At 41.0% G+C, this 15777-nt stretch overlaps 1 protein-coding gene across 1 annotated transcript in view; it reads left to right on the forward strand.

Moving 5' to 3' along the window:
- The window catches only part of RMND5A (required for meiotic nuclear division 5 homolog A), a 39680-nt gene that overhangs the window by 643 nt on the left and 23260 nt on the right, over nucleotides 1-15777 (forward strand). The window contains exon 2 of the mRNA XM_034771722.1: nucleotides 8211-8353. Coding sequence (XP_034627613.1) covers nucleotides 8211-8353 — 143 coding nt within the window. The remainder of the gene's footprint in view (nucleotides 1-8210; nucleotides 8354-15777) is intronic.

Below are 15777 nucleotides of genomic sequence, written 5' to 3' on the forward strand. Positions count from 1 at the left end.
GTCCCTTCGCGCCCCCCCCCCCCATCCCGGTTCTTCTCAGCACTCCCCTGGCTCCCCCGATCCCGGTTCTCTTCGGCCCCTAAATCCTGTCCGAGAGTCCCCCCGTCCCCCATCTGCCCCCCTTCCCGATCCCGGCTTCTCGGCCACTCGCCCGAACGATCCCCCGATCCCGGTTCTCTTCGGACCCCTTCCCCAGCCGTAACTGTAAGAAAACCTGGGGGTCCACTTTCTCTGTGTCCGCAGGAGGCTCCCCCACTCCCCCTCAGAGACCCGGAGCTCCCGGCTTCTCCCCCCTCCACCTCCCAAATGTCCCGGTCTGGCTTCTCCTTGGGCCCCCTTTCCCCGGCCCCAGCGGCCCCCTTCACCACCGCTACTATTACCACCATCGCCCCTTCCCCGTTTGGAACAACTCCCCGGGGCTGCGGTGTCCCCCCCCCCCCCCACTTCCTGGCCTCATCACCCCCAGCCTGTCCCTGCCACTTTGAAAGGGCCCATGGCTTTTTCAGATGCTGTGATTTTTAAGCACTCAAGGAAAATGAAATAGCGATTTCATAAGCAGCCTGTAAAAGGGGGAAAATTCCCAGCCAGTCAAAACATGTAAAAGTTAAAGGAAACTGTTTTTAGACAAACTTCCTTCGTTCCTTTTCTTCCTTTCCCATGCTTATGCAGTTTTCGTAAAGGGAAACAAGCCTTTGTTTACAGTTTCTGAGATGGTATTAAATGCCCTTGTAGGGGGAAACGTGAGTCACAGCAGTTTAGTGAAGAGGTTACAACCATGTTTAAATTTAGACCCCGTCCACACCTTATAGTTTACAACATGCAAACAAGAGCGTTTGAGCACCATTGTTGCTAGTAGTAGTTTGGCGTTCTAGCAGGGTTTTCCTGCCCTGCGTGCTAGGACAGGGTTAATATCTTTTATTAGACCAACTTCTGCATACTGCAAGGACAAGGGCATTTTTCTGTTTCCCTGACCAGTTAAAAGAAAGAAGCAATCCTTCTTCATGCTCATTCAGGGAAACTCTGCAGATCTCTGCTACCCTCTGAACTTAAACACCTTTGTTGCTACCGTGGTTCTAACCATAGCATAAACAGAGCCTTATTTGGGTGCTGGAGGACGTTAGCACTTCTGGTTGTGGGGTGTTGAGTTGGGACAGGCATTGGTCGATTTTGGGTACGCCTACTTATTCTTTAATGAATAGAAACACTTATTCCTGGCTAGGAGATTCTGCTGTGTCATCTTTATATTGGTCAATATGTTTATATCTTTATTCCTTTGCATTGAGTAATAATGGGATTAGTCACTGCTATTGAAAGAGCAGTCATAAAAGCCAGGCTGGGTGACATAAACAACAGGTTTATTGGATTTTCTGGGCTAGATTTAATGGGGCTTCAGATGAAGATAAACATAGCCCCCTAAGTATTATATTTGCAAATAATATTTAGCACTTTCAGAGTGTCATACACCATAGCAGCTTTTATAAACATGAACCATGTAAACCTTGCAAAATCCCTGAGAGGTAAGTAACTCAGTATTTATACATGTAATGGGAGGCAGTGGTGAGACAAATCATGTGATTTACCCAGTTCCATAGAGGAAGTGAGTGATAGATATGGGATTAGAATTTGGGCATTCCTGGCTCCCAGTCCTGTATTTACTGTTGCTGTGCTCGAGAATCCACTTTTGTTTAGTTCCAAGAGTTGTATTTGTTTGTTCTAGTCCTGTGCAAATGCAGCTGCATAACTTTACTTGCGTTGATGTCAGTGGGATTACTCATGTGAGTAAAGTTAGATGTTGGCAGGATCAGGGCTGTTATTTATATATGGCAGTTTACAGAGAGACTATAGAGTCAGGCCCTGTTCTGATGATCTTACAATTTAGGTATTTGTAGAAGTCCATTCCAATATAGGCAGTAGAGTCTTCATTCTGTGAGAAGTTCTTGAACAGCTGTTAATCCTCTGCCAAAACTTGTTCCAGCTGCATATTTTTTCAAGGGTTGGTGGATCAGAAATTCCTAGTGGCATTATCTACCAGAAATTAATTCTTTAGAGAATCTTCCTCTTTGGAAGCACGTTTTAAATAGTCTCTCATATTTTTTTTTCAAGTTATCCAGGCAGGTAAAAATTAAATTAAATCTGTTCCTTCTGCACCCTCCTTTATTGGTCCACAATTCAAAGAAATTTTTTGTCGTACAAAACGGTTTGACTAAGTGACCAGCACTTTGTATGTTTATTTATTATTTAGCGTGTGCATAGTCGTCTAGCCAAGCGATGGCATCTTCAGTGGCGTGATGCCGTTCTTCTAGGCCACCGCTGAACCTAGTCAGCAGGCATTCATCAACAGTGTGCGTCATCGGCTGTGTTGTGCCGTAGCTGCACAAAGGGCTGTCACGAAGGCCCCAGTGATATTGGTTGGCTGCACAGAGACCGTGCCTGGTCCGGAACCTATTCAACCATTGGCGCTGGGGCAGATCAAAACCAGGCTGGCAAATTGTGGGGTCGGCGACGAGGGACTGGTTGGGGATTATAACAGATATCCATTCCTCTCGCCAGAGTGTTACCGCCCTAACATCCTGGCGTGGCAGATGAGACCATAATGGGCGACGTGATGGCAGACATGCAGCTGGTGGTTTAAAAAGGTGGTTGTGCAGCGGCAGGCTTCAGTTGGCGCGTACTTTCTCCAGTAACCGGCCAGTGGCAACCTCTCGTCTGATATGAGGAAGAGCATTATTGCTCAGAACTGGGAGCCATGGGAGTGGAGTCGGACGCGTGGTGGCAGAGATGATATGCATGGCAACATGGAACTGCGTATCCAGCAGTTTGGTGTGTGACGATCGACTCCAAACTAGTGCGCAGCACTCTGCCACCAAATTCGAGGTGGCAAGAGCTGACGTCCGCAAAGTTGGAGCACAAGCACCCCATGATGAACCTGACAATTTGCTAAGAAGATTGTTGCGCCTCTTAACTTTAGCTGCTGTCTTCTTCAGGTGGGCATGGTAACTCAGTGTGTGGTCTAAGGTCACACCTAGATAGAACAGTTCTACTTCGTGCTTCACCTTCTGACCATTCAGATAAACATTCAGTTGTCAGGTTGTGCTGGTTTGATGAGGATGGAACAAAGTGGAGACTGTTTTTATGATGCTTGGCTGGAGGTGCCAGGTCTTACAGTAGTCAGCTAACTTTATCATGTCCCAGTTTAAGGTGGCATCAAGCTCGTGAAATGTCCGGGCCTGGGTACCGAAACAGATGTCGTCTGCGTAAATGAACTTTTGTGACTCTGTTGTTGGCAGGTCGTTGATGTAAAGGTTGAACAGGGTTGGAGAAAGCACAGAGCCCTGGGGTAACCCATTGTTCTGTCATCTCTAAGCACTCGTCTTCTCCCCCATATGGACTCTGAATTGCCTATCACGGAGGAACAGTTCAACGACGCCTATGACCCAAGGTAGCAGGACCCGTGATACCTTCATGAGCAGGCCAGTGTGCCATACTGTATTGTACACCGCTGCTAGATTGATGAAAACAGCGGCCATTTTCAGGTTTCTCTGGAAGCCATTTTCAACAAATGTGGTCAGTGCAAGTACTTGGTCGCATTTGCTATGGCCTCGGCGAAAGCCGGCTTGGTCAAGGCTCAAAATTCTCTCCACGTCGGGTAATATGAGCTGTAGGACCAAGCGCTCCAGTACCTTGAAACACACCGACAATAATGATATGTTAAAGACAGTCAATAAAATATACATCTTAAAAATTGAGACTCTTATCCTGCAAGGAGAGTTGTGTGGTATGATCCTTCTGCTTGCAGAGGGTCTCATTGACCTCAGTGGGGTTCTGCTTAGCCGGAAAGATCAGGATATTTGCGGGATCCAAGCCTCTTATCTGTTAAAAAAACAAAACACTCTTGTATGCCTTTACTCTCTTGTGACTGTGTCCCCGCTGTGCTTCTTTTCTAGACCTTTAGCAAGGCTGGTGCTATCTTTTTTCATATCTTGTAAAGGGCCATGTATGTCGTTGGCCTAATGAATGAGCAATGTGAATGTGAATATTGCCACTGCTTAGTAAACACTCTGAAGTAAAGTAAGGAGTGTTTACAGTGCAGCTTCAGACAGTTTGGGGACGTTATAAAGCTACCTTTTTGGATAGCAAAATTTCCAATTTAATTTTCACTAGTGATTTATAACTTTTTAAAAATAGAACAAGGTGTTCAAGCTTTGTTCTTGTTGTTAGTAATTTATCTTATTGCTTACTGTCTCATTTTTTACCATGTAATTATAATCAATTGGAATATAAATATTGTACCTACATTTCAATGTATAGTATATACAGCAGTATAAACAAGTTATTGTATGAAATTTTAGTTTGTACTGAGTCCAGGGTGGATTTGATTTAAATCAAATTGATTTAAATCACTAGTCAGGGAGACTTGATTTAATCATGGTTTTCTACATACAAGTGCATTCTTGTTAGTTGTTATAACTGTAATACATATTCTTCACAACTCAGAGATAGATGTAGGTTTCATTTTTAGAGGTACACACTATACATTTTTAAACAGTGATTTATTTTGAAAACTTTTCAGATTAGTTTTACAGCTATATCAGAAAATGAATGAGTGTTTGGTTATTTCATTTACCAAAGGTAATTGAAGCAGATATTTATGAAGTCATTGGGAGGTGAACTATTTCCAATTCAACAGGTTAATCATTAATATTTGGAGGATTTTCTTGCGATGCTGTATTAGGAGGAGAACATCACCAGGCAGACATTTAAATTGTTTTATTTAACTAAAACAACAACGTTAAGTAGTCTGGATTTTTTCTTCAACAGCAAACATATAATATTTTAACAAAACAAGCATATGTCCCTCCTTTCTCACATTTATCTCCAGACTTCTTCTCCTCGTCCAGATCTATTCTGCCCCCAACAATCTTCTATTCATTGAACTTTTTGAAGGTTTGCACTTTTAGAGAGAGGTAAGGGATTGACTCTGTGTACACAAATTTGCAGAGGGACAATAGAGTTGAAGTCTGTTATGTCTCACCTCTATATATTATTTATTTATTTAAAAACATTTTTCCTGTTAACAAGCATGTTATCTTTGGAGACACAAATCCACAGTTTGAGAACTGCAAAATTAAGCAACTAAGCATTGATTAAAGTAAGTTAATCAAGTGTGTGACCCGGGTCCTAGTGGGGAGCCAGCTGTGGTCACTCAATTAGGGTGAACTGCAAAGAATGGGGCAGACAATCTCCATAAAGCTGGTGGATATTCCAATACTTAGATTCACCAAACCAGCATAAACCAGCTTTTTTATTACCTTACTGGTTACTCAGATGGTATCTTCTAGACTGAGCACTGAGTCCCATTGGGTAGATAGAAAGATAAACCTAAATAATCTGGACAGAAGCCTGTAGAAGCCATAAAATTGGATCCCTAATCCATGAACTATTGGAACTCATTTACAAAACTTTTCTTAAACATTACATGAATATACTGTCTCATACTATAGAATTAGAATTTATAATCCCTATTCCGTGATGAGATATCTTTGAGCTATAATGTATCTTAATTAAAACTATCTTTAGATAGGTTTTTTTCCTCAAAAAGCATTTTATCAAAAAAATCCGATTTACATTTTAAAAAAATCATTGATTTTTATCCATCCTGGTACTGGCTTCGCTAGTACTTGGTGTAAAACGAGGTAAATATGTAGATAAGTTGATGTACCCCCCAGGAGTATGCGTACCTCTTGGTTGAGAACCACTGTCCCACAGTGTATTGCAGCATACTACAATAGTTGCAATAACTATGCCTGTTCTGTTTGTATGGTATGAATGTATTGGTAGAAAACTTAAGGCCAGAATGGACTATTCTAGCCATCTGGTCTGATCTTAGTGAATGTTGATAAGGAAATATTGATGAGTGGAATGATTTCTTTCTGCCTCATGTATAATCTCTAAGGCTGGTGGTTTGTCATGGCAAAAGTCATGATTTTATGCCAGATAGGGGTTGGTTTTTTTAAGTCATGACATACAATATTTTACTGAAAAGTCAGATATCCCTTACTTTACAATAACAGCTATTAAAACAATAAGATTTATCTAATAGTTCAAAGCCATTCCAATAAACATGCTTCCTGCTTTGTGTGCACAGAGCCAAATTTGTAACATTTCGTAGAGGAGACTGGCTCCCTGCTGTTACTCCATATTCGTTTATTAGGAAGACTATGGAGTATTAGTAGTTCTTTGCCTTGGTGACAAAGACCATGGCTTTATGAAGAGCACCTAAAGGAGAAACGTGATTGTTATGGCTGCAGCAAACATGCAACCTTAAACATTGCTATTAGTAAAGATTCTGCAACTAGAACTTACCACGCAATCTTGGTAATTCATGAGACAGAATGGGGGCTTGCTTTTTTGGAGCTGTATTGGCTCTGTGGTGCTCATGGCAGAAAAATATTGCTTTGTCAGTAAAATAGGCAGATATGGTTAAGGTACCTCAAAGCAGGCGTGTGGAATAAGGAGCTGTAAGTTTGTACCTAGTTCCTCTGATTGCAGCTACACTTTTTCAGTTGTGAGACTTCTTTGATTTCCTTCACACAACTTGTAAGAGAATGTAAGGCATGAAGTTAGGGGCTATACATTATGGTAGTTACATTTTGTTTCTCCTCTCCCCACACTTGCAACTCCTGTGATGGCAGTTTATTACACATGTTGTAATGCCTGAAATATCAGAAGAGAAACTGACTGTGCAACACTCTGCTCCAACCAACAGTAATTCAAGACACAGAATGAGAAAAGAATAGCGATTAAGATTAGGGGTTGCTTTTTGAACCTTGTTTTATTAAATGTTGTGGAACTATTAGGATCTCATCCTTTTAAATATTTCTCATGGGAAGGATTTATAGCTAGGGCTGTTAAGAAAACCATTCTTGGACTAGTTGTTTACTTCAACCATCACTGTGTACACTACCTGAAGGATATTTTAACACAGACTTGAGTGTGTGCCTGATTGAACGATGTAACTCGTAGAATGATCTGGGCGGAAGCAGTGATGAGAAAAATCCTCTCATCAGCAATAGGTTCTGAAACAAGACTGGAGGAGAAAGTATTCCTGAATCTGGGATCCGAAAGTGGGACTGAAGCAGAACACTGAAGAGAAAAAGTCCATTTCTCCAACTGTGACTATTTAACCCATAGGAAAACTGAGGCATAGACAGTGTGAGTTGCCTGGGAGATACTGGGATTAAGTTTAGGGGTTCTCAAACATTTTCATATTTATTATTTTATACATAGTGTGCCTCCTCCCCTCCCACTGGTGATCCCATAACATTCCTATGGCAACTATTGAAACTGATGCAATGGAATATCTGGAAAGGAACAATGTATTTTTAGTTGTCACGTGTGATTTAGTAACTGGAAATGAGGAAATCCAGCACAATGTGACGAGCCAGCTCTTTGTGGACCACCAGCAAGTGCTCTATGGCCCAACTCTGCTCTTTGAATCAGTGTTTGAGACCTGTTGGTTTAATTATTTAGACATGGGATTGTGAGTTAGAAGATTTAGAACCCGAATTGTATTGCTTTGCACTTTGTTTTGAATACAATATGCTACCAAATCAGAGTGGTAGTACTCGGCACTCACTTTGCACTGGTATAAATAGCTATATAAGGTGCGGGCAATAATGAATTGGGCTCTTAGGTTCTAATCCTGGACTCTGTGTGTGCACACACGCACTAATGTAATGCTTAGCACTTGTACATCCTCAAAGAACTGCACAAATGAAAGCTGATCCTACAGTGTGGGTAGAAATGATACCCCAGTACATTCTGTGAGGAAGTTTGGTTTAATGTTAGTACTTTGAGATCCTTTGGTGAAAGGCACTAGAAAGTCCTATTTATCATTAACCTTGAATTCATCAATTTAAAAAAACTGTTATTCCATTCAGGAGAATTTGTACCTGCCATAGCAAAACCGGAACTGGCATCTTAATGAAGTTGTCCCATATCCTATAGGTTTTATTTTTTTAAAAACTGTGGTTAGCTGATGTTCCTTTGCCTACACTTTCTAGGTTGGCTTTTGACTTTGGTTTTTTCAGAGCTCTTCACTCTTCCAGTACCATTTTCACCTTTTATCATCTTCACCTATTTGGGAAGGATTTAGCATTATCATTTGTTTATAATAAAGTTTGTAATTAATTTTCTTGTCTTCTGCCTAGACCAAGATGGAGCCTTGTCAGGGACAATTTCCCTTGTTATGACACAGTGCTGTAAAAGAATAAAAGACACAGTTCAGAAATTGGCCTCAGATCATAAAGACATTCACAGCAGCGTTTCCCGAGTCGGAAAAGCCATTGATAAGGTATTTATGTTATGAGTTTTATTGTGTTGAAACTTGTTAAGTATTTTTCCCCTGTATTTTATAGTATATAGTCAACCCTGCTATATTTGGAATCAAAAGGTTGGGATTAAATCCTGGCCCAATAATTGGAAAAATTCCATGGACTTCAGCAGAGCCAGGATTTTATCCGTGTATAAACTAATCTTCTGAAAGTTCAGACCACTCTGTATAGAGACTGTCCCCCTTTCAAGCATATTAACAAGAGAAAATGCCAATTAGCATATACAGGATTAATAGTTCAATGTCACCTTGATCATCTTGATCGATCGGTCGTTCAGCCCTCGTATAGATTATGCCGATCACAACACGTCTTCCATTCTTCTCATATCCTGGCCTTCCTTCTCCATGTGCGGCCATGTCTTTTCACGATAAAATCTTCCCATCTCTTCGGAGGTCGGCCAAGTGGTCATTTCAGTTCCCGTGGGTACCACTTGGCGACAGCTGCAGTCCATTGATTGTCAGTGAGCCTCGCTGTATGTCCGGTCCATCGCATTTTACTATGCCTGCTCTCAACAACGGCGTCCTGCACTCCACTCTGCTGTCTGATCACTTCATTGGGGACTCGATCGAGGATTGAAATTCCCAGAATTCTTCTTTCCATCGCCCTTTCTGTGACAGACAGTTGCTGCTCCTCTGTATTTGTCAGCGCCCATGTTTCGCTGCCGTACAACATTGCTGGCAGTACTGTTAAGTTGAAGAGGCTGGTGCGTGTTGCCTTGTTGATTTTTTTTCCTTGGAGAACATCCTTGATAGAACTGAATGCGCACCAACCTGCTTTCTTTCTTTGCGAGAGTTCCCCTTCCTGATCGTGGCGCATGTTCATTTCTTGGCCCAAATAGACATATTTGGCTCAACTTCTTCTGTTTGTTCTCCCTTGATTGTTATTTGGGCTTTTGGCAAGGTATCACACCGCATACATTTCATTTTGGAGCGGTTAATTTCAGTCCGACTTGGCTGCTTTTTGTGTTGCGTTCTCATCGCATTTTCTGTCGTTTGATAGTATTTTCTGCAGTCAACACAGTATCATCCGTGACTCTGAGATGGTTCAACGTATTATAGTAATATAGCAAAGTGCTAACAGGATTAATAGAAATCTTCTAGCTAAGAAACATATTATTTCTGGGTATCATGTCTTCTTTCTGTCTAATCACTGGTAACAGATGTTTAGACAGTTGTATCCTGTTTTAGGAGACCTGTTAATCTGGAACAGCTTTATCAAGAAAGGTATTTTTGCATGGTTTTTTTTCTAGTTTGCTTTTAATCAGTTCACTGAGGTCTTGGTTCTGCGAGGTGCTGAGCGCCCCACTGGATCAGGGCTATTAATATGATGCTTCTGGGCACCTAATAAATAAAGAGAGCACAAAAATGATCATAGTTGAAGTTTTTCTGGTGAGACATTCTGATACAAATTTTGATCTCAAGGATTTCTGGGAACTCCACAAGTTACTGTAGGATAGATTTCAATATCCCTTCAAAAAGGTACCAGAATTCTCTCTCACAGCAATTGATGCCATTTGTAAATGTTCAAACCACCCTTTTCCATGAAACAATATTGTGAAGCATTCTTCCCTCTCACGGGAGATAATTCTCTGTGTAAGAGCATCTGTAATAAACAAAACAAAACAAAAAATCCCCCGACCCCTTTTTTTTCTTCTTCAGATTTTCGTTTGATTTATGGTTTAATATTTAGATCTCAGATTGTATGTACTGACAGATTTCTTAAACACAGTGACAGACATAGAGTTGGTAGACCGCAGACAATTCTTTTATAAAGGAGACCTCTGTGAATATGTCTTTTGCCGCTAAAGAGCCAACCCAGCTATACAAAGTAAGGATTAATCTTTCATAACCAGGCTTAAACAAGACATCTAATCTATTAAGTTTTAATTTAGTAGAGCAGAGTGCACTAACAATCGTGATACACAGCACACTGCATTATTGGGTGGAATATCTGTGCAACTATTGTGATTTTGTTTGTTTGTTGTTTTCTCTATATTTAGCTATCATATAGATCTAAAAAAGAATGTATGGCTTAATACCAACAGTGCTAATCCAAGCATCGGTGTGATATTCAAAGCTTAAGGATACATCTGTTCATAATTCTACCTACTGTATCTAAACCAATTAACTAGAGTAAAAGCAATCCATCCTTATTACTAGCTTGAAACCTGTTTAATCTTGTCTTGAGTTTGAAACTTGTAACTTCAGCCCCCTTTTGATTTAACAGATGGACTTCATATGAACCATTCTGAATTTGATTAGGTTCTTTTTCTATTTAATTGCTCTGGTAAAACAGAATAGCACTAAATAATAGCAACGTAATTTAGATGGACTTAAGTACTGAGTGAAACGATAGGGAAATTGTTTGTAGTTACAAAAAATAAGAGGTATAACCCCCCTGACATTTAGGTATTTGATAAAATTAGACATGGTCTTTTGTTTCCAAATAACTGTTTCAGTTATTCACTTGTGTAGTTTCCCAACAGGTTTATTGTCACTTTTCCAAATTAAGTTTGCCCAGTATTAAAAAATGGACCATATAAAAGTTTTATTAAACTGTAGGAACCACATTTTAGAGACTGACAGAAACAAGAAGTGGAAAGACATCAACAAGTTCATCTGGTCTGTGCCCACAGTGGGTGCAGGATTGCCAATAAATTCAGTCCTGTGATATTCTGAGCAACCTCAACTCCCATCAATATCACCGGGAGTTCAGGGCACAAACACTTCTTCCAAGTTATTTGGCACTTCGCAAGATCATGCCTTGAAACACAGACTTTCTGTGAGATCTGACAAATGAATCTTTTCCTGTAATTCACAAGATGTAGGTTTTGTATTTACAATAGCCTTCCAGCAGCATCTTCATTTTCGTCTTTATTTTTACAGACAGAATAAAACCCCATGACAATGTGATTGGTGTTTTGGAGGTCATCAGGTTCTTGTTAAGATATGACCAGATGTGGACAAGTGTATCTCACATGAATTTATCATGGGCTTCAAGATTAGAATGAGGCTTCCAGTATTTATTGGAACTAATTTTAGTTGAATGTTACATCCCAGTGATATCTATTGTTTCAAATCAACCAGTGCTTCCTGCTCAACAAGCTCTGATTTTGATGGAATTTGATGTGCAATGAGTCCGTAGTGTGTTGAGATTAAATGTTTCATTTCCTGTGTAATGAAAGGGAGGGGCCTACGCATGATATTTCCGTTGGCCAGTCTTTTGTTTATGCAACTCAATATTAATGAGCTGGACACATTTACTAGATTTACTCAGTAGGGTTCTCGCTGAGATCACAGGCTCATTATCATAACAACTGAAGAGGAACTTCAAATTTTCTCATGAAGTATTAGTATTTCCTCACCAAGATTTTTAACTAACCAAACCCTTTGTTTCCATATCAACTATTCAAGATTCCCAGGTTCCACATCTGTGAAAGTTACTCCTTATTACAAAGGGCTGTTGCTTCCTTGGAAGGGAATGATTACAGCCAAATTTAATCTTAATATAGTTTCTCTGCTCCCCTCCCAGGATCAGAATAAGAACATAAGAAAGGCCGTACCGGGTCAGACCAAAGGTCCATCTAGCCCAGTGTCCTGTCTACCGACAGTGGCCAATGCCAGGTGCCCCAGAGGGAGTGAACCTAACAGGCAATGATCAGGTGATCTCTCTCTCCTGCCATCCATCTCCACCCTCTGACAGACAGAGGCTAGGGACACCTAGGGACACATTGTTATCATCCAACAAGCTGTTTGCAGTGGTTGGCCAGTGATTTCTACCTGTTGAATGTAAAACAATACTCTTGAATGGTTTGACACCGGCTGATCATGATTGGGATGTGAATAGTAGAAGCTCACATCCTATCAGTTTCCATCTCGTTAGTAGTTAGATACCCGTGCTGGTGTTTTGAGGTGAGACTGTCATCAGGAGAATGAGGTGGAGGAAATGCTGGCTCCATCCAATTCTTCCATACCTTCTCTAAACCTTGTCCTTAAAGGCATACGGTTAGGTCAAATTTCACCCCAATGTAAGTTTTGGGGAAACAAGCTTTAACTAAGATGTCCGGAAAATTTTCCATGAAACAAAATTAGTCCAGGGGATGGGGGGACCGGGGGGCGGACACACATTTTAAAAATAAATATTCCCTTGGAGTGATGTTCAGATACTACAGTTATGCGAGCTATTAAAGGATCCATTCTTTACAACCCAAATATTATATTATGAACCAGGAAATTAAATGGATGGTGAAATAGACTAGTTATTACTAGTCTCGCTTTTATGTCCATTCAAAAGTGAGAAAATTACAAAAGGTAATAATTAACAGGACAATTGTGAAAAATAAACTAGATCTTAAACATTTCACTTTTAATAATCTTAGGTACTACTAATAACATAGGGAAGGTCAGTAATCTGTTTAAAGTGATATTTTTACCTGACAATGTCACTTTATATATTTTTTTTTCTTGCTCTTTTTTGAAGTTTCTTCCAAATTTCATCAATATCAGTAATATTTTTTTTACGATACGGCTTTGGTATAGTCACCACATCATCTTCTACATTTCTTTGTCCTAGGTTTACTATTCTGGCTGTTGTTAGGATGTTTTTTTCAAGTTACTAATTTGAAAGCAACTGTTATTACGTTGGTTACGCCTCCGAGCATGCTGAGTATGAATAATGTTTCCAGAAGCCCGAGCAGGGTCAGATAATATAAGTGCTCATGTAATTAATACAAATTCTGGGCCTTTTCTAATAAGCCTGACTCTTGGATCCTTATTAAACACCACGTCAGAAATTATATTGAACTGAAGATGGAGCACGTTCACTCATCTAGATAGCAGCATTGAGAAATGCCTGATCACTAAAATATAATACTTACGTGATCGCTATGAAAAATGTAAACAAAGGGCAAGCAATGTTTTGTTCTACATGAAGTAAGCACTCATTGTGGTATCTGTAATTGCTTCTGATAAGCACAAAAGATTCACTGCAGGGTCTCGAAATCCCAGTAACTGTGACAAAATACTACAGAAATCGCTAATTTACGTGAAATACCAGAGACATCTGTAAACCTGTGGAAACAGGAATAAAAAATGAAGACATGATTCCTCAAAGAATGGAGGAGAGAATTAGGATAAGGGCCAGCAGAATTACTTCAGGCACTGACATCACCATGTTCTAGCACATCACTTGAAACCACAACATAATCAGCCTGGTTTCAGGGAGTTATAGCTATCTGACAGAATAACCAGATACATACAGCACTAAGTAGCTTTGAAAAGAGTTGCAAGGTTTATGGACCAGATGTTATTTCAAAACTAAGTGTTGCCTTAACAGTAATTAAAATAGCTAAAAGGTGAGGAAGTTGAGGATATGCATGTAGTTCCTAACATGGGAGTCAGTAGGCAAATGAGATGAGATAATAGTATAGGAGTCAGATTTCAGAGTAGCAGCCGTGTTAGTCTGTATCCGCAAAAAGAAGAACAGGAGTACTTGTGGCACCTTAGAGACTAACAAATTTATTAGAGCATAAGCTTTCGTGGACTACAGCCCACTTCTTCGGATGCATCCGAAGAAGTGGGCTGTAGTCCACGAAAAGCTTATGCTCTAATAAATTTGTTAGTCTCTAAGGTGCCACAAGTNGGCTTACAGGTATTAGTATAGCACTCATAATGGAATGCCAGGCTTATATTTACCTGCACTCTGTCCCTTTAAGGCTGTGCCCTCTCCCTTTAAGGGTTTGGAGTTCTGCTGATGAGGTTAAAGTGAACACAGTGGGGAAGCAAGATGAGATCCCAGGAGAATTGCTGTTGTCCTTCAGTGAGATTGAGCATGTACAAGCTGCGTTTGTTTGGGGGGTTGTGGATATTATGTTTAATAAAACCCTACTTTTAAAACCGTTCCTGGTCTGGGAGTGTAACACTAGTATAGTCATTCCTATACTAGGAGTACTTGTGGCACCTTAGAGACTAACAAATTTATTAGAGCATAAGCTTTCGTGGACTACAGCCCACTTCTTCGGATGCATCCGAAGAAGTGGGCTGTAGTCCACGAAAGCTTATGCTCTAATAAATTTGTTAGTCTCTAAGGTGCCACAAGTACTCCTAGTATAGGAATGACTATACTAGTGTTACACTCCCAGACCAGGAACGGTTTTAAAAGTAGGGTTTTATTAAACATAATATCCACAACCCCCCAAACAAACGCAGCTTGTACATGCTCAATCTCACTGAAGGACAACAGCAATTCTCCTGGGATCTCATCTTGCTTCCCCACTGTGTTCACTTTAACCTCATCAGCAGAACTCCAAACCCTTAAAGGGAGAGGGCACAGCCTTAAAGGGACAGAGTGCAGGTAAATATAAGCCTGGCATTCCATTATGAGTGCTATACTAATACCTGTAAGCCTCTGACCCCATTCGGTATGAACTAAAGGTTCTTCTTTGAGTGATTGTCCACATGGATTCCATTCTTGGTGTGCATGTGCCTGAGGTTAGAGTCTTTTGGCCAGCAATGTCTGTTGGGGCCACACCTGCACCCAAGGTATCCTCCCCTCATGCACAATCCCACCTGAGGGTATGAAGAGCAGAGTGGACCCAGCTGTCCCTCAGTTCATCTTACCACCCATGGCAGTGAGACAGAACCACTACAGTGCCAACTTGCTTTCCTGTTTCCTATAAACACTGTCCTAATGGTTAGTTAGTTAGTGTTGTTAATGTAGATCTATTTTACCCATTGGCAAAAAATCCCCCCTCCATATCACTTAATAGGCTTGGGACCCCCTTGTACAAGAGCTCTAGCCATCATAGCAGAAGCAAAATCCCCAGCATTCAAAACTTTCCCTTCTTGGGAGGCTGCTGTGCCTCTAAATGATGGTGAGGGGCATATCCCAGAGTGCTGTTCCATCTGCCACTCATTTTCCAAGTGGATTCAAAAGGCCTGGGAAAACCCATCTGTGATTATTTCTTCTTCAGTGCTCCATGAAGACCTCTTCACGCATGGAGAGAAGGACCTAGTGAAGGCTTGTTCCTTTTTGAGGAGCGCTGCGGTGAGCCGTGATTCAACCTTGAGCTCCAGGGCAACATCGACTTAGAGACCCCAGTCGTCGACTTCAATACCTGTGATGACAGCTTTGGAAAGGGGCAGGAAGGAGCACCTCTCCAGAGTCGAGCCAAAGTGTAGGTCACCCTCCCTGCTGCCTACAAGGTCCAGACAAAAAGTTAGCGTGGGTCTGACTCTCCTCAGACTAACCACTTGAAGGGCAGCCATTGGTCCGACCAAGGTCTCTTGGGATCAGCTGTTAAATAGATGCTTGTGGTACCCCCTATACCTGCAGACTGCTATTCCTCTGGCTTCTGGCGCTTTGTCCCTACTGGTACCTAGAACAT

This window comes from Trachemys scripta, chromosome 5 (assembly GCF_013100865.1).
Source record: "Trachemys scripta elegans isolate TJP31775 chromosome 5, CAS_Tse_1.0, whole genome shotgun sequence".
In the NCBI taxonomy this organism is placed as follows: domain Eukaryota; kingdom Metazoa; phylum Chordata; order Testudines; family Emydidae; genus Trachemys; species Trachemys scripta.